Here is an 18,024-nt window from a genome sequence, read left to right as displayed (position 1 = left end):
GAGGAGCGAGGACTCGCTGGGGGCTGGGAGGCCTACCAGCCTCCCGGCACCCCTGCCAGACCCCCGACCCCCTGCCTGCCTCCGGGCACCCCTGCCAGCCTCCCGGCACCCCTGCCAGCCTCCCGGCACCCCTGCCAGCCTCCTGGCACCCCTGCCAGCCTCCGGGCACCCCTGCCAGCCTCCCGGCACCCCTGCCAGCCTCCCAGCACACCTGCCAGCCCCCCGACCCCCTGCCTGCCTCCCAGCCCCCGGGCCCCTGCCTGCCGCGTACCTGGTAAAAGCTCAACAAAAGCCTGAAAAGCCACCGAGGGCTCCGGGACTCTCCCGACCCGTCTGCCGGGGTATAGAGACCCTGCTCTGTGCCTTGCCGGCCCGACAGCTCGTGAGCTGTGTTCCGCTTACGGTGAACTTTACCAGCATCCTAGCAGAATCGGCCAACTCCGGCGCCTGGTAAAACAGGATTCACGGCAAAGAAAACCATCCAGCCCCGCTGACATCCCACTGTGCTCCGTGGATTTAGGGGTGGCTCGGGTCAGGCCCCCGTCCTCGCTGGCTTGGGTATCGCCCACTGTCGGCTCCCCTCTGGCCTTGGCGCCCCCGGGGGCGGGGGCAGGGGCTGGTCCTGGTCCTGAGCAGGAGGGTTCCTTGCAAACGCGCACAGGAACGGGCCACGCAGCCTCCCGTCCAGAGAGCCCCGCGTTCCTGCTTTGCCTTCCTCCTGTGGGGGCCGCCCGGTGGGGCCATCCCCCACGGCCTCACAGAGGAGGGGAGGGGCTCAGGGTTCACAGCCCGCTGGCCCCTCACAGGCCAGACCACCCTCCCCACCCCCCGCCGGATTTCCTGGAGACAACTTGATTTCAGGGTGACACAAGGCCAGAGGGGCGGCTGTGGGGCCTGGAAGGAGCAAGTCAGGCCGGCCGTGTGGGGAGGGCAGCAAGGGCCAGGAGAGGTGGGTGCAGACCGACGGCACACAGGGCACCCCCTGTCCTGGTGTGTGCCCGGGACCTGCCCATCTGTCACACGGACGAGGTGGGTGGAGCGACGGGCTGGCTCCGTGGGGCTGGGGGCGCTGGCCCTCTCCCAGGCTGCCCAGCTTGAGGCCCACGCGCGGAGCCTGCGTCCACTCTCTGCCGCTCTCTGCCCCGAGCCGCCGTCCTCGGGCACCAGACAGCCCTTCCTTGGCCCCGAGCGGAGTTTCCTGCCCCGTGTTCGGGTCTTGACGGTGGAGCCCAGGACTGCTGCACCGCTAAGACTGTCCCTGTCCTGAGGCCTCTGAGGGGGCCTGTCCAGGCTGGGAGCAGCCTTCCCGGGTGGGTGTGCAGCACGCAGCACGGATGCTGGGGGCCGGGGCTGGCACCGGCCGGCCCCACTACACAGGCAGGCCGACCGGGCCCCCAGCTGTTCACTGTGGAGCAGGACAGGGGTCACAGTGAGGCCCAGCAGGACTGTGGGGCGCGGGCCGGGCTGCTGCGGGACCAGAGAGCGGGGGACATCTCTGACTGGGTGCACATGCCTGTCTGGCCCACGTGCTCTCTGGGGGACACCAGGGTGTGCCCCTGTTTCACATGCACCCCGGGCCTGGCCAGTTCACAGCCCCGCAGGACACGGTCCAGGGGGTCAGTGTGATGCTACAGCTTGGGGCCAGGAAGGCGTGTCGTGCCATGGGGTGGGACAGGAGGCCTGTGCTTCTCCCAGGAGGCCATGGCTGGAGGCAGCCTCAAGGCTGAGCTGGACCTGGGCAGGGCAGGGCCCACCTGCCCGTGCTGCTCAGTCCTAAAGTGATGGGTCATCAGGATCCTTTCACACTGCAGACGACTCTCGGGGAGACTGAAATGCTGCAGACGAAGGGGGAGAAGCATCTGAAGGGCAGATTGGCGCGTCTGTGGGTGGAGTAGGCGGGGGCAGCCCGGGGTGCAGTGCGTGGCTCCGGGGGGGGGGCTCCCAGATGGTGCAGTCAGGGTGTGTGGGCTTTGGGGGCGTCCAGGCGGGGCGGTCAGGGCGTGTGGGCAGGATGGGCAGTGGTTAGCTGCGCGTTGCCTGAGGGGCCAGCGTGGTTTGTTGTGGCCACTGCCCCCACCTCTCTCTCCCCACTTCCAACGGGCGGTGCCTCTGTCCTGTGTGCTCCCCGGGGCCTGGACGCTCACGCAGGGGCGTGGCTGTGAGACCGTGAGCTGGGCTGCTTTTGAGAGAGAGGCCCGGGCGCTGCTGCCCAGGGGCTGCACATGGCGGGGCGGGGCACAGGGCTTCTCTCTGGACTCAGGCCCTGAGCGCTCTGCAGAGGGATGGAGAGGTCAGGGGCAGGAGAAGGAGGGATGGCGCTCTGGTCGACGATGGGCGGAGGAAGGGGCGCAGTCTCTGAGCAGTGGGGTCCTGGCCTCCCGTCACGCTGTACAGAGTGCCTCGGGGTGCCGGGCCACCCCCTCCATCAGTCCCACAGGCCCCCTGTGGGGTCCCTTTTCCCAGCCACATCCCCAGCCATGGGACGAGAGCTGTAGGGACCCGCCCACCCCTTTCGGATGGGGCCATCTGAGGACCCTCCCCAGGCGAGGCTCGTGCATGGGCGGGCAGGGCCCCGGGTGCCGTGCTTTCGGGCTGGCTGGCGGGAGCACTCGGGGCTGTGCAGGTGTGGGCGGGGCCTCCTTCACCCCAGGGCCCTTTACGGGCTCCTCCTCCACAGAGTGACGCAGTCGCAGTCCATGGCGTCAGGCGCCCCAGGCCCCCGTTGGCACCACGGAGTCTCCCCACTCAGACCTTGGCCCCTGAGGTGCGTGTTTGGGGTCTGAGAGCACCACAGTGCCACAGCGCCCCCCCCCCCCCCAGGCTGGCATCAGCACCTCCTCCCTGGGCCTCAGGGACATGCTGGCCTGGATGCTGGGGCTGGGGCTGCAGAGCCCTCAGCCTCACGGCCGTCCCCGGGGATTCCGCCTCCGGCGTCTGCTGTGGCTGCATTTCTGCCCAGTCCCTGCCGAGTGGCAGGGCAGAGCGGGTGTGAGGCTGACCGGCCACGGGCTGCGTCCCCAGGACACAGCTCTGAGTGTCTGCGGTCGCCCCAGGCGAGGCGGAGGGGCCGCCGGCCACTTCTCAGCCGGTGGTGACTGCTTTACCGTTAAGACTAAACTCATTTAGCAACAGACACTGAGAAACAGCCGAATTCAAAAGCGGGAGGTAATCTAATCACGCTGAATTAGCCTCGGGAGACCCGGCCGTATCCACTCAGGAAGCCACAAAGGGCCCTTTTATGAGGCCTTTCAAAGGCTCTGGGGCCCCAGGCCCCCAGCGCCCCCAGGGCCACCTCCCCAGCCTGGCGCTGCAGAGCCGGAGGCCGCCCTCCTGGGCCTTTGTTCCCGCGAGGTCTGGGGAGGCGCAGGCTGGGACAGACATCCTGTGCTCGGCCCACGGCCTGTCTGGGCCGGTCCCTGGCAGGCGGCTGCGGGCGCTGCTGTCCCAGGCCGCTCTGGTCCCGAAACCGGCTCTTACGTAACCAAGGTGACCTCCTTCCAAGGGCCCTGTGGCGAGGCCTGGGTCTTCGTTGCCTGGTGTTATCCGGGCCATTTCGTTATCCAAGGGGGGCAGGCCTGAGTGTGGGGGCGCGGGGGGTCCTGGCCCTCACAGAGACCAGCTCGGCGGCCCCTGCATCCCGTCCACTTTGGGCAGCAAATCACAAGTCACAGTCCCCCCGGGCTGGCTTCTCCCCGGAGGCTTCTCCCGGGAGGCGGACTTGGTCTCTGCTCACACACCTGCACCCACGGGCTCCCTCCTGCCCCGGCCCGCTGCCCTGTTCCTGCCAGAAGGCGCCAGGCCACGCGGAGCCAGAGTCGCCCGCACGAAGGACATTGTCGGTTCATCCCCACGCTTCTTTGGAGGACAGAGAATAAATCACAGGTAGCATTTCCCAAGTAGGGTCCCTGGGCACCTGGCGGCTCATTCACTAGTAACACGAGGACCCAGAAGCCTTTCTAAACACTTCAAAGATGCTGAGAGGCCGAGATTTGCTCTGACATGGCCTGAGGGCCACCAGAGCCTCTGTCCTCACTCTGCGGTCAGCTCCAGGGGCAGTGGGCTTCTCCCCATGGCCAGCACAGCTGACACCATGGTGCCCTTGGTGGGTAAGATGTGGAAATAAGTTAATGATGAATGGGTTTGGCAAACAAAGTAACAAAAGAATAGCCTTTTGGAGGAGGAGCCCCTCCTCCACAGATCACTGCTTAGAAGGGGGAGGGCGGGGGAAGGGCGGGAGGGAGGAGGGAGACTTTCTTCACTTGAAAGCTGGGGCCTGAGGGTGGGTCACGCGTGTGCTGGATTCTGGACCCCGTCTCCGCCCTTTGGCCCGAGGCTGCTTTGCCCAAAGCAGCAGAAACCCGCAGAGCTGCGCAGGCCGGCCAGCGGCAGTCGCCATCCATCTCAGAAATCACCCTGGTGCTGCCGCTGACGGAGGAGTGAAGTCAGGGACGCACACAGGCGCGACAGTCACGGGAGGCGGGCTGTCCCTGGAGAGGCTCGGGGCCCCTTTGAAGGGAGCCGCGTCCCCCTCTCTGCAAGGACAGGCTGCGCCTGTGGCCTCCATCTTCCCTGCAGAGGCGGGCTTGGGACATTCTGCCCGTTAGGGGGAAGCCAGGCTCGGGAAGGGGGTTGTGGTGGGGCCTCTCGCTCTACTGGAGATGTCGCCTGAGGCTGGAGGGAGCGCAGAGGGCGGAGCCAGTGTCTGGGCTGGGAGGAAACTGAGTCCCGGGGGAGGGAGAGCTGGGGGCGGGGAGGGAGAGCTGGGGGTGGGCTGGGGGGCAGCAGCTGCTGCAGCAAGGGGCTGCCCAGGGGCCTTGACGTCCCTGTCACTGGGTGGTCTCAGATGCCAGCTCTTGGATGGTCCCCAGAGGTCAGGGACCTGCAAGTGTGCCCACTCCGCGCCACGTCACCAGCCTGTAGGCCGCATCAAGGCCCCCACCGAGAAAACGCGCGTGTCCCCGTCCTGGTCCTCAGGGTTGTGGCTGCCCTGATGCACGTTGGGCAGCCGGGTCTCTCCCTAGGAAAAAGGCCTTGGCCCTTCCAGAAGCTCCGAGACGCTCCCTGCTGTGGCCAAATGCTGAGGGTAAGGTCTGGGGGATGTGGCTGTGCCCTCAGGTGGAGACGGCCAGGGTCACTGGCCCTGGCTGGAGCGTGGAGACACGGAGGCCGGGGGGCCCTGCCGTGGAAAACCTTCCAGCTAGGGGCTCAGAGCCAAGGAGTGAGACAGCCCACCCGCCGGGTCCCCCGGCCCTCTGTGTGCAGAGTGCCTCCTGGGGTGGCGAGCTCTCGGCCAGCGAGGGCCCCTCTGTCCAGGCGAGCGGGCAGCACCCGCGGGGCAGCCACCAGGACAGGCGGGCTCCCCTTTTGCTCGGCTGCCGCTCACGTGCAGACAGGCCCTTTGTGCTCGTCGGCGCAGCGTGTGTTTCAGGAGGGGCTTTGCTGCTGGCTGTCGTTAGTCCACGGGAGCAGCTGACTGACAGCCCTGGCCGCCCTGCCCAGGGCCCCTGGCGGGCAGTTGTGCCCCCACCGCCCAGTTTGTTACGGGGGGAGGGGCAGCTCCGGCACCATGGCCGCTGCTGGACGCCTTCCAGGGCACAGGACCGTCCTCAAACAAAGGCCGTCCTGCTCGTGGGCCCAGATGGGCAACGCGGTGACGGGACGCAGGTTTACTCCGGTTACCCGGGAGGTGAGAGCCTTCCCGGGTCGCCCTGAGCCCCTGCAAGGGCTCTGGGGATCCAAACAAGGCCCCTCGCTGGCACTAGCCGGGAGGCAGTGTCCTCTCCCGTTGTCCTGACCAGGCTGCGGACGGGCCCATCGCTGCGGAAAGGCCCATCTCGGACCTCTGGCCTTTAAGCACCAGGCGGGGGCTCCGGCCAGATGGCCACACCTTCCGTGGGCTGGGGTGTGGCGGTGCCAGGGCCCGGGACCCGCGGCTCCGGCTCGCTCCTCCTCTGCCCTCCCCGCCCTCTGCTCCGTTTGTTTTGCCGTCACTGTTGCCGCCTCGCAGGCAGGCTCCACGCTGGTGCGGCAGCGCTAGTGCAGTCAGAGGCCTCCTTCTGCCCCTGGGCTCCCGCCCCCGCAGGGCCGGCACTGGGCATCACTTAATGGAAAGAGACCTGGGCGCCGAGATGACCGACTGGCCCGTCCGCTCAGGGCCTGCCCTGGGAGGAGGGCTGTTCCCAGGGGCCCGCCGGGAGCCGCCCCGCCTGCATCCTGACGAGCCCCGTCTATAGCGTCCCCTGAAGTCTGCGGAATGGGAGTTAGGCTGGAAATGCCGCGTAGACGGAGAGCCCCCAGCGCCTTCCCTCCCGCCCCCAGCTCTCTGGACAATTTCCGAGGGCACGTCCTTAGCTCGAGTTTGTTTTTGTTATGTTTCCAGACATTTCCCAAACAACAGTCCCTCTGGGGGACGGTGCCCGCCCCGCCCCCACCCCTGCGGCCATGACGCCGCCCCCGAGCGTGGGCGCGGGCAGCGGTGAGGCCCTAGGAGCTCCCTGGAGGAACGAGCCAGGGGCCTGTGTTTCGGGTACGGGGTCAGCTGCCAGCCTGCGGGCCCGCGTCTCCCTTTGCGGCAGGCACTGCCCAGGAGCGGGAAGCAAGCGTAACCCACTGCTAGTCAAGGCGGGGGCGGTGTGTTTGGTCCTATTAATTTGCTCTTTAATCTCTCTGGCTCAGCCGTCCGGGTAAGCCAAACGGAGAATCAATTTGCACACGAACGTTACCAGCACCCACCTCCGCGGCGTCTCCCAGTCCTCGGGGCTGGGGGAGACAGCACCTGATACCCTCATTGAGCTGCAGGGCCTCCCTGCCCTCTCCCCTGAGGAAGCGGCTCCTCTCAGGCCGGCCCTTGCACTTTCTCCGTTCTGACTCCCTGGCTATTTGCACCCGGGTGGTGGGCAGAGCTGGGCCTACCCAAGAATTATTTGGACCAGAGATTATAAGCTTTAGCACTGGGCACCTCAGGACGGTTGTGACCATCTCCAAAGAAGGCATGAAGAGAGGCTCACGCACCCTCCCAATTGGGGGGGGGGGTCATTCATTTAATAAACCAGCCAGCGTGTCTGTCAAAGATACCACACTGTACGTGTGGGGTTCTCTACAACGTGTAAAAAATTATTTGCTGTTTTACGATAGGAGAGAATGACATTCGGTGTTTACTCATTTTTTAAAAACGCGGAGCGGGTTTCTCCAGTGACTGTGAAGCCAGCGCCGGCACCTCGTGAGAGGCAGGCATCGCACGCAAGCAAGATTGATGGTCTCTGCAGGCCGTGGAAGAAGAACCATTTTTTTCAATTCATAGAAATGGAGTTTATCATAAGCATCTCTGAGGACGGCACGGTCCAGCACTTCCAGGGGGACTGTCTCTATCAGTGCTTCCCAAAGAGGTGATTTTTCACTTTCCCTTGTGCCAGCATAAGCTGAGCCTGTAGGTAGGAGATTTCAGCTTGGGAGCCAAGCGGTGGGGGAACTCAATTACGGAATCTGGGAGAGGCAGAAATCCAGAAGCAGACCACACAACTGCCGCTCCCAGCCCAGGGTCTGCAGCCCCTCGGTGGAGTTTGGCAAGGTGAGGGGGAGGGTGTCAAAGTTTCCAAAGGGCAATTTCCCCCAGAACCTGCTTCTGAAAAGGCTCCTTCGCCCGAGTTGAGCGTTTTACAACCTGAGGTCGTCACACTATTGTTTGCCAGCAAAGCCTCCGCACCCTCCCCTCCCGCCCCCCGCAGAAAAGGAAAACAACAACAAAAAGGAGAGAAAACGACACGTCCAGTGTCCAGGACTCGGCGCAACCTCCCCCGTCACCGCTAGTTGTCGCTGGGCTCCCAGACGGGAGAGGCGGTGCTCGGCACTGCGGTGTAGAGAGAATGCAGTCCTAATTAAACTGAGCAACTCCTAAAGCTCCCCTTCAAGTCCTCAGCCCAGTGGGGGCCGGCATGCGGGGGGCCTGGGGCAGGGGCGCGGCGGGGGCCGCAGGCGGGGGACCAACAAATCACAAGAAACAGGCAGTGGCCGCGGGGCGCGGGGCGCAGACTCCACGCACCAGCCAGACACCCTGCGGGCGGGGTGGGGGGTGGAGATGGAAGCACCGATCGCCGCGGCATTCAGCACCCCCTCCCCACAACGAGGGGCCGCGGGCAGAGCCGGCGCCTCCTCCCCCGACCCGGCAGTGATGTGGTCAGTAGAAAATCGCATACCTGACGAATACAATGGTCTCCCATAGGTAGAGTCGAAGAGTATTGAAGCTGCACATTTTCAGGTCCTTGTGCTTTGTAGTCCCCGAGTTATGGGGGAGACAGTATTTCAGCTTGGCACTTGGAAAACCAGCGGGCGCTACTGGGAAAAACAATCCCGGGCGAGGGGCGGCGGGCGCCGGGCGGGCCTGGAGGGCGCGGCGCCGGCGGTTCAGCACCGCGGAGAGCGCCCGGCGGCTGCCGGGGTTCAGCACCGCGGAGAGCGCCCGGCTGCCGCCCGGGGTTCAGCACCGCGGAGAGCGCCCGGCTGCCGCCCGGGGTTCAGCACCGCGGAGAGCGCCCGGCTGCCGCCCGGGGTTCAGCACCGCGGAGAGCGCCCGGCTGCTGCCCGGCGCGGTCGCTGTTTGTTAAACTCCGGCGCGTCCGCGGGTCCCTGCGGCGCCGGCGGCACGTTTGGGGGGGCGGGTAGATTTCCTTTTCCACCCCTGTTTTTCGGTTTAAACGGCCAGCTCCGTGCAAGGAAGAAAAATCGGTGCAGATCAGAGCGCGGGCCTCGGACGGCCAGGCTGGGCGAGCATCTTGGGCAGAGAGAGCAGGGCTCACTGCTCCTGGCTGGCCGGCTTGGGGGGAGCGCCCCCGATGGTGCCGCCTTCAGTTAAAGCCAGGAGAGTGTGCCAGCCTGGCGCATCGCGACCCAGTCCTGGAATCGCGTCCCCCTGCCTGCGTGCCGGTCTGCTGTCGCCTGGCGATCCTGATTGTGGGGTCCCCGCCGAATAAGTTATGGTCGCTGCAGGGTCCTTGTCCCATCGCTCAGGGCTGCGGGCTGAGAAAGCGCAGGGCAAGTTTCAGGGGCTGCCTGGCTCCATGGCGACCCGGCTCAGGAGCTCAGGACTTGAGATGCATCACCGCTTGCCCAGCCGCCCGTCTTCCTCCAGCCTGGACTCCTCAGATCTTCAGACTTTCTTACCGCATTAATTTAACAAACTGGTGGCGTGGGGGATGGGGGGGGGGACAAGGCCGATGGGAGGGGGCGGAGAGAAAAAAAGGGGGGAAACTCCTTAGTATCTTCAAACCCTCCCACTCGAGGCGCTCATTGGCCTGCGGCTGCGAGCCCAGCTCCCTCCCCAGTCCCGGGCCAATGGCCTCTGCTGGGTCGAGTTAACACTTGCAGCGCTGGCGCTGGACTGAACGCTCCTCTCTCCTCTGCAGCGGGTGGGCTGCCTGCCGAAGGCTGTGGGGCTGCTCTCGCAGGTCTCTCAAAATGTTGTTTTGATTGTGAAAGAATGTGCTTGTATGAGAGTGAGACAAAAATGGCCACCTGGCTCAGAAATGCTCTGGGCTCAGTTTATCTTTTGAACAGGGAAGAGCTGAAGCAGAGCCCTGAGTTTCTTTAGGGAAACTGGAGTTTTAATGTCCCAAGGAAAGGAGAGGTCTCAGGAAGAAGTCTGGTTGATAAGGTAGAGCCCCCACCCCCACCCCAAGGCTCTGCTGCAGGGAATCCCAGGAGAAATTCCTCGAGCCCAGCCGTTTCCAGGAGCTGTTTCCAGGGTCAAGAGGGAGCCGGCCCGGCCTCCCTGCTGCGCCCGCCTCTTTGGGGCATGGAAGACTCGCTCTCTCCCAGCGGGACAGACGTGTTCTGCTGGGACTGGACGCTGCAGTGGCATCATGGCTCCCCACCCCCTCCCCAGTGGCTGGAGGAGCTCCGGCTTCTTCCCTTGCTTCTTCTCTGTCTCCCCACCTTGTTGGGTCCCAGAAACCAACTACACATTTCACCCGAGCGCCCAGCTGGGGAGGTGGAGTTAATCAGATTTTCTTCAAGCTACTGGACTTCAGTGGCATAATAGCCGCTGTAAGATTTTCTGGCTGATTTGAAATGACGGGCCTCGGGGGTCTCCCCTCCCAGCCGCTGAGAGGGCAGCTCCTCTGCCCCTGGAGCTTGTGGAACTCCCGTGAGCGTTGGAAGCTGGTTCTCCTGAGAACAGTTCGCAGCTCAGCTCTCTCTAAGCCCAGCCCTTCCCTGCAGTCTCCTGCCAGGCGGGCTCTCCCCCCCAGCTGAGCAGCGCACCCAGCCCTCCCTCTTTCACTGGCCTCTACAAACCAGACAGTGATGGGCTGCTTAGATTTCCAGGAGCTTCTGTGTAGTGACTGAAAAGGAAATTTTGCTTTGAAAATAGGTATTCCTGCCAGCCTGATAGGGATTTATAAATCATTACCTACTTACCCACCTGCCTGCCTTCCACCTACCTACCTATCATCTGCGTATCCGTCCAGCCATCGTCTGCTCTTCTGCCTGCCTGCCTGCTCTCCCACGGACTTACCTGTCTGTCTGTCCATCTACCTGCCTGCCTACCACACTATCACCTCTCTATCCATCTGGTTTCCTACCTACCTACCTTCCTACCTACCTTCCTACCTGCTGCCTAGCCAGCCGTCTGTCCGCCTGTCCCGCCCTGCCGGCGTGCCTTCTGTGCCGGCCACTGGCCAGCGTCCCCACCGCCTCCCTTCCCAAGCGCGCTTGGGGTGGGCGTTGTATCTGCAAACGTGTCTGTGTCCGTGCGTGTGCCTTTGTGCGTGTGCTGGGGCAAGACCACTCTTCTGCGTGTGCAAATTGATTTGTGATTTGGGTCTTACCTAATCGAGGCGACCTGAGGCGCACGTGTGTGTGTGTACACTCGTGTTTGCCAACGTGCCTGCGTCCAGGCTGTGACCCCTGGAGGCAGGTCAGACCCTGAGCTCCCCTCCACCCTCGCCTTACCCTGCAGGAAGCGCCTGCGTGCGCAGCTCGGGCGCGCCTAGCCCGGGGCTCCTCCTTGCGGGGCTGCCGTGTGTGTGTGTGTGTGTGTGTGTGTGTGTGTGTGTGTGTGTGTGTGGTGGGGGGGGTGTTGGGCTGTGATGCTTGTCAGCCCTGGGGGACCCTGTTTTCGCGTGGGCATGAGCCGACGGTCTCCCCAGACCGGGCCGGTGGCCGCAGTGTGACGCGGCCCACGCGCCGGGAGCACGCAGCTGCTGAGCGGGTCAGTGCGGACGGTCTTTGGGCCGGGCTGTGAGCCCCGCGATACCCCTCGCCACACAGCTCCCGCCTTTGCGAACATCACACCCCCTCCCTGTACTATGTGGGCCAGTTTGCTTTTTAAAAATGGAAACTTATTTATTTTCTTCTGTCGTGGTTCATTTCTGGACGGCGCTTGATTCTCCCCTCGGGCGTGGTCCCGTGGCTCCCCACACCGCGGCCCCCCGGCTCCCCGGCCTGTCTCCCGGCCCTCGTGCTCCTCCCGCCCCGTTCCGTCCCCTCGCCCGCCCCTCCCCGCGGGGTGCCCGGGCTGCGGTCAGCCTGCACGTGCTGTCCTCCTGCTGCCCCTTGTTCCGTGTCTCCACGTTCCACGCGCCAGGGCGACCATCGATATTCGTCCTCCTCCGACTGTTTCGCTGAGCGTCATCCCTTCAGCCCCATCCTTGCCGCCGCGAAAGGCAAGCGTTCATCTTTTCTGATGGCCGAGGAGCGTCCACTGCGTAGGCCCCACCTTCTCCAGCCACTCCTGTTCGGGGCATGGGGTCCTTTCCGGGCCTCGGCTGCTGTGACTGTGCTGCAGTGAACGCGGGGTGGGGGGGGTTTGCTTCCGAGTCAGTGCGCTGTGACCTCTGGGCAGACTCCCGGGGGTGGAAGCTCTGGGTCATCTGGCAGCTCCAGGTTCAAGATGGCAGAACCCCCCAGGCCCCCGGAGGGGCTGGGCCAGTCTGCACCCCATGTGGTCACTTCAACCACACACTGCTGCGGGCTGGGGGTTGGGGCGCATGTTGGTACTTTAGGTCCATCTCCCAAGCCTGGGCAGTGCCGGGCAGAGGACGAAGCTGGCTGAGGCCGGCGAGGCTCATGTTCCCGGCCTGGGGATGCAGAGAAGACGTGGCACGTGGCCTCCTCGCCCAGTGACCACGGGGCGTGCGCGGCAGCCCCGGGCCAACACTGCTGCTCGACCACTGAGTCCCACTACGTCTGGGCCCGTTCGGATGAGCTCGAGACCCACCTCGCCGCCCGAAGAGGCCCGTTCTCACGGCACACCGGCCGGCCCGCCTAGCCCCAGGACAGCCGCACCCCACGGAGCCCGCCATGCAGCCCGGACTCGGAGGGGAGCGAGACGACGCTCAGGGTCAAAAGGAAATGCAGGGAGGAGGGGAGAGTATCAGGGAGGCCCCCCAGAGGGCCTGTCATGGGGACCCTCTAGAAAGGGGCTCTTTGAATCGCTGCAGGAGGAGGCGAGGCCAGAGCCTTGTACGGCCAGGACAGCACGTCGCCCAGCAGTGGGGAGCCCACAGCCCCAGGAGAGGGGCGCGGCCAGTGCGTCCACCGTGTGGGGCCGCGAGGAGGGGGCCGCAGGCCTGCGGGTCTGCAAGACCCCGGTCTAGATGGCGCCTCCCCCAAAGCGTGTCAGGATGTCCCCTTCTATTCCCAGCGGGGCCAGAGGGGGGAGCGCAGCACCGGGACCCGGAGGTCTGGCCCAGCATGCAGTGGGCAGGTTGGGGTCGAGGGAGGCAGGGGGAGGGGTGGGGTGGGAGGGCCCCCGAGGAAGGGCCCTGCCTCTTCCCCACAAGGTGACTCCTCGTTGGCGAGTCTCCGACTCGGGATGGGATCCAGGCCCCCGGTGGTGCATGAGGGGACTGTGCCCGGCTGTTTGCTCCCGCCGGGGTGAAGGGCACGCAGAGCAAGATGCAGAGGCCGGGGCTGCACCCACCTGCCCAGGCTGCAGCTCAGGAGGCCGTGAAGGGGGTGAGCGAAGAACAAAGGGAGAGGACAGCTGCGCTGTCAGTGCCGCTTGCCGCTTCGCCGGGCACCCACCCGGGGCTCGTGGTGCCTGGTGCCGAGGCGGGGCTGGGGCGCCAGCTGCTTGCCTGACTGGCCGGGGTCCTGTGATGCGCATGGCCTGGAGCCAGGGCCGGCCCTCCCAGGAGGCGGCTGCAGCCTCTCCTGCCCAGCCACAGGCACTGGCTGCCTTCCTTTGCTGACGTTGCCCAGCAGCGGTCTGTCGTGGCGCTCTCACGTCGGGCCCTCAGCAGGCGCCACGGAATACTACTCAGTGGTCAACAAACATGAGTCCTGCCACTCGCAGCAACACGGACGGAGCTGGAGGGCGGTGCGCGGTGGAACAGTCAGGACGAGGATAACCAGCAGGCGGGGCCGCTGGCATGTGGAGCACAGCGGCCAAAGAGCCCTGCCGGCGGATGGGGCCTGAGGCCTCCAGAGGGGGAGCTGGGGTGGTGAGGAGCAAGAGGGCAGGGGGCTCAGTAGGCAGAAGACTGGGTGGGGGGTGCACCCGGGTGGAGCTGCCTGGTGGGGATCCAACTGTTATCTCAAAGGTTCGATCCCCGGCTGCTCCCCGGCCACCGGAGGAGGGTCCCGCATGGCGCGCAGACCTCTCCTGCCGCCCGCTGCTCCCCTCCGCAGTGTCCTTCGGTCCTTCTGCCTGCTCTGCTCCCCGCTCTGGCTCTGGTGAATTCTCTCACCCTCCCGCGCTTCTGACTGTGCCCAGTGCTTGTATAGATAAATAAACAAATAAATAAATAAATAAATCTTAAAAAAAAAAAGTAAATAAATTGACAAATTGAAAAAATAAAGACCCGACTTCGGACCTGCCAGGGCGCTGCGTCGGGCTTTGCCAAGGACACGCTGCTTCCTGCGTTTCCGCCGGGGCGCGTTCGGTGGGGTAAAAAGCACCTCTGCTCTGCGCACAGGCCCTGGGCCTGCGGCTGCTCTGGTGCTGACGTGTCAACAAAGGATTTGCGCCTTCGCGTTTCACCAGACAAGCCCCTCTCTCCGTCCCAGGCACCGGGGTGCTGCAGCCCAGGGGGAGCCACGCAGAGGAAAGTCTTCTGGCATCCCGAGCCGCTCGTGGGTGGGCCAGCACCTGGCGATGCCCAGGTCACTGGGCCACGGAGCCCTGTGTGTCTCTCGGGCCCTGCCCGCCGGGTTTCCAGCACTTCCGCTCGGCGGCGTCTCCCCGGCTGTGTCCTTGATTAACTCTGGGCCTAGCGAGTGTTTCGGGATCAACAGGCCGTGAGCGTTTCAGAGCCGTCTCTGGAAGGTTGGTGTTGCTCCTTGTCTGCATGTCTGGGGGGTCCCTGGTGAGCCCCTGGGCAGGGAGGGTCTGGAGGGAGCCGTCCCCCAGGGTCCCCCCGCTTAGTGGCCTCTGAGGGCGGAGGCGGGCGCTCCTCGCGCCGGCGGACTTTCCTGGGCATTCCGAGCGCAGCCTCGCACCGTCCGCACAGAGTGACCCGCTGTGTGTCCGTCTGGCGCCCGGCGCTGTGTCCTCCTGTCCCGGCGGCGACTTCTGCCTTCTCTGTCTTGCCTTATTCCCGCCAGGGGATTAGCCGTTTTATCGGTCACTTCAAAAAGCTTTAATTTTTTTCGATGTCATAATTTTGTCTTCTGTGTTCTCAACACAGGCATTTGGGGAGCTTAATTTGTTTCTTTTCCGCCTTTTTGAAATGGAGGCTTCGCCGACTTCCAGGCCTTGTTTTCTGGCACGTCTGCTTACAGCTCGCCCCAGGCTGCGTCCCGTGCCCGGCGGGCGCTCTGTTCCAGCAGGATTCAGCCCGAAACCCGGCCTCGTGTCCCGGCCACCAGCGCTGCGGCCTTCGGGGGCCAGGAAGGACGGCAACCCCGCGTGTCCCGAGGGCCGGCCCGGCGCGGCGCCGGCCCAGCCCCACGCTCCTGCTGGCGGTGACGTGCCGCCGACTGTGGCCTCTGTGCGTTGTGCGTGATGCGCCCGGTCCTGCTCTCCCCTTTTCCCTCGCTAAGCGGCTGAACACAATTCATTCTAGAACTAAACAGAAGAGATTAAACGCAAGGACACGGGCCCGAGGGCGGGCGACTCCGGCCTGCTGCTTATCAGCGGGCTTCGGGGGCGCGGGCGCTCTCGCCTCCTGGAGTCAAGTTTGAAAATAACGATCCTTCCAATTTTTGTGCTTGAGAACAATTCTCCAAACATTTGTTATGCGCCACAATGGTTCAGTGAAATTCCTCTTCGAAAAATAACTTTGAGCAAGAAAATCATTCAATCCCATTCAGAACCGCGCACACCCGCTTCTGCCCGAGCCCAAGAGGGCGCCCGGGGTGGGGGCCGAGGGGCTGTCCCGCCCTCTGCGTGGCCAGGGAGGCCCTGCTGGCTCAGCCTGGTCTGGCCGCGGCTGCTCACGCCCAGGCGGCGGGTGATGCCGACCCAGAGTCTCTTTCCAGCGCTGCTGCGGTTTCCTTCCCGGAGCCCCCGCCGGCCGGCAGGTGTGAGCCCCGCTGCAGTGGCTCCCTCGGGCCGGGCACCTGCCCTGCGCAGCCCCCGACTCCTCTGTCCACCACTGCCCGGAGGCTCCCCAGCCTCGGGACGAGACCTCGGCGCGCAGAGGCCTGTCCCCGCGGAGGGCGCGTCGCCCGCTGCTCCCTCCTCGCCCCGACCCCACGGGCTGGGCCGGCCCTGCTCCCCTCCACGCCGGCGCCTGCCTTCTGCGGGTTCAGGCGATTTTACACACAAATTGAATTAATTTCAATTGTTTTAATTTTCAGGCTTGCATCTCCACTCGCTTCTTTTTGCTCGTATATAAAATTAGATTCCAGTTCCCTGGAGAAATGCTTCCTCTTTTCACCTATTCTCAGGGACACAGTCGTGATTGTTTCAAGCTCCCGTCTGATGTCCGGGTCTGGCTCAGCCATCGGCGTGTCGCTCGCCTGGTGTTTTAAACGCAACGTTGGCCGCTGGACCCGCTTACGTGGTGCTGGTGCTTTGCTGCGAGCGCCTGGAGTCATCCAGGGAGGGTGTGGGGGGCTGGGCTGTGGGGGGACGCCGGGGGCCTGGGTCGCGGGGAGACACGGGGGGCCTGGAGTCATCCGGGGGGGTGCGGGGGGCTCAGCACTGCTCAGCGCCCACTGCCGAGTTGCCTTCTCTGACCGTCCCTCTCATGTCTGCCTTCGTGCCCCCACGGCCTCAACATTCTGATTTTATTGAAAAATACCTTTTTATTTCTCTGGAAGTGACACGGTTTGCGAGAGCCCTTGGATTCCAGGGCGTCGCCTTTACGAGTATCCACCGAAGTCCTGTCCACCACGGTGCACTGACCACCGCCCGGTCCCCCCGCCGCTCCGTCCCCGCCCCCGGCGGCCCTGCTTTGCTTCTCTGGCCGCGCCTCGTCTTGTCCGCACTCCACGCGGGAGCAGAGCCCCAGTGCTTGTCCTCCTGCTCCGGCCCATCCGCGGGGCAGGCGCCTAGCCCACCCTGTCGTCACCAACGGCCAGGGGCGTCCTCTCTACACCCAGGCCTGTGTCGGCGGGTGTGTCCAGGCCCTGCCGGCTGCGGCTGCTGCCCTGGACGCGCGTCTTTCTGGACTAGCTGCCTGTGTTCCCTGGCAAACACCCCCACCTGGGAGGGCCCAGGCATGTCTGTTTGCAATTGTTTATGCTGGAGCCACACGTGCGCACGCACTCACGTGCACGCACAGGTGCACGTACGTGCACACGCACACGCACGTACACGTGCACACTCGCGCACCTGCACGGCAGCCAGGCGTCTCCAGGTATCCGCTGCCTGTCACGTTCCCCTTGGGCTCTGGACCAAGCACTGTCCTCCTTGGACACGGTGACCAGTGCTCCCGCCACCGGCTGCCTCCACAGGCGTGTGACCTGCCGCGGACAGTCAGGTGACATGCTGGAGTGGGCGTCCTGCTAGTCTGTGGTGCCGCCTCCCTGCGCTGGAGGCCGTTCCCTGGGCCGTTGTGGTTTCTCCTCTGGCCATCCCCGGGGGTGCTTAGCCCTGATGCTGCTGTTGCCCCACCTGCCCTCATGCCCATTCCTGGGGCTCACCCCTCACCCCCGGGCGGGTCTGGGTGGGCCCCGCTGGCCTGTTAGTCAGTGTCCCGCCCTGAGCCTGGCTCTCGGTCCAGCCCATCACACCTCTCTGGACTCAGGGCTTTGAGGTGCGATGGGAGAACCCCTGCCGCCTCCCCCCAAGCGAGGTGGAGAAGCAGAGCCAGCACAGGGGAGTCGGGCTGCAGCGGTGCAGGCTGCTTCCCCAAGACAGCGGCTGGGCACCTGCCTGCCCCAACCCTGACCTCTCTGGCTGTTTCAGTTAAGGGGCGTTCTGATGTGTGGGTGCCGACACCAGCGGCTTTCCTGCGCCGTGCGGCTCGTGCACGAGCAGGAGGGTTGTGCTGTGTGGACAGACAACACCTGTGCACACCTGACCCCGCAGCGCCTCCTGCTCCTGCCCTCCGGCTGGGCCTCGGCTCTCAGGTGCTGGGAATGATGGGGCGGGGCGGGGGCCTGTGCAGGGCTGACCACCCGCGAGGCTCCTGGCAGGAAACTCAACAAGTCCTAAGCATCAGGTCTCTCGTGAGCCGCCTCCTGAGGCCGGGATGGGGGGCTAACGTGGGCGCCCCGCCCGCCTGTGACTGCGCCTCGCGGGGTTGCTCTGCTGAGGCGGGAGGCTGGGCAGTGCTGGGGCCCGGCTCGCGCTGGGGCGCTCCGCTCCGACCGGCTGCTGCCGCTGCTGCCATGGAGCCCCTCGCCGGGGCTCCTCCGAAGATGGTGACTTCGGGCCCCAGCTCTCCGGGAGGGGGGAGCTGCAGACAGCGCCGGCCCAGCAGGTCCTGGCGCCGGGCCGTCCCGCCCTGTGGGCACAGGGCCTGGCAGCAGGCGCGTCCAGGCAGGTGCAGGCGGCTCTGCCGGGGGAGCCACGGGCGGGGCCCCCTCAGGCTCCCTCCCAGCCACCCGCAGGGCCCCCTCAGCAGCCAGGGACACCCCTTCTTCCTTGGGACGGGAGCCCCTGCGCCACCTGCACGCGACCTGGCGCCGCAGGTG

The 18,024-nt window shown here is 65.1% G+C and overlaps 1 protein-coding gene across 2 annotated transcripts in view; it reads right to left on the bottom strand.

Moving 5' to 3' along the window:
• GLRA1 (glycine receptor alpha 1) overlaps positions 1–8,248 on the bottom strand; it is a gene marked incomplete at both ends in the record, with an annotated part of 33,304 nt that extends 25,056 nt beyond the window's left edge. For both annotated transcript variants that reach the window (XM_084242854.1, XM_084242855.1), the window contains one exon: positions 8,193–8,248. In XM_084242854.1, coding sequence (XP_084098980.1) covers positions 8,193–8,248 — 56 coding nt within the window. The remainder of the gene's footprint in view (positions 1–8,192) is intronic.
• Between the last annotated feature and the right edge of the window lie 9,776 nt (positions 8,249–18,024).

Source organism: Talpa europaea, assembly GCF_964194135.1.
Source record: "Talpa europaea genome assembly, chromosome: 9".
Lineage (NCBI taxonomy): Eukaryota > Metazoa > Chordata > Mammalia > Eulipotyphla > Talpidae > Talpa > Talpa europaea.
Note: the sequence above shows the minus strand (reverse complement) of the source record. Positions and strands in the feature narration are given on the sequence as shown.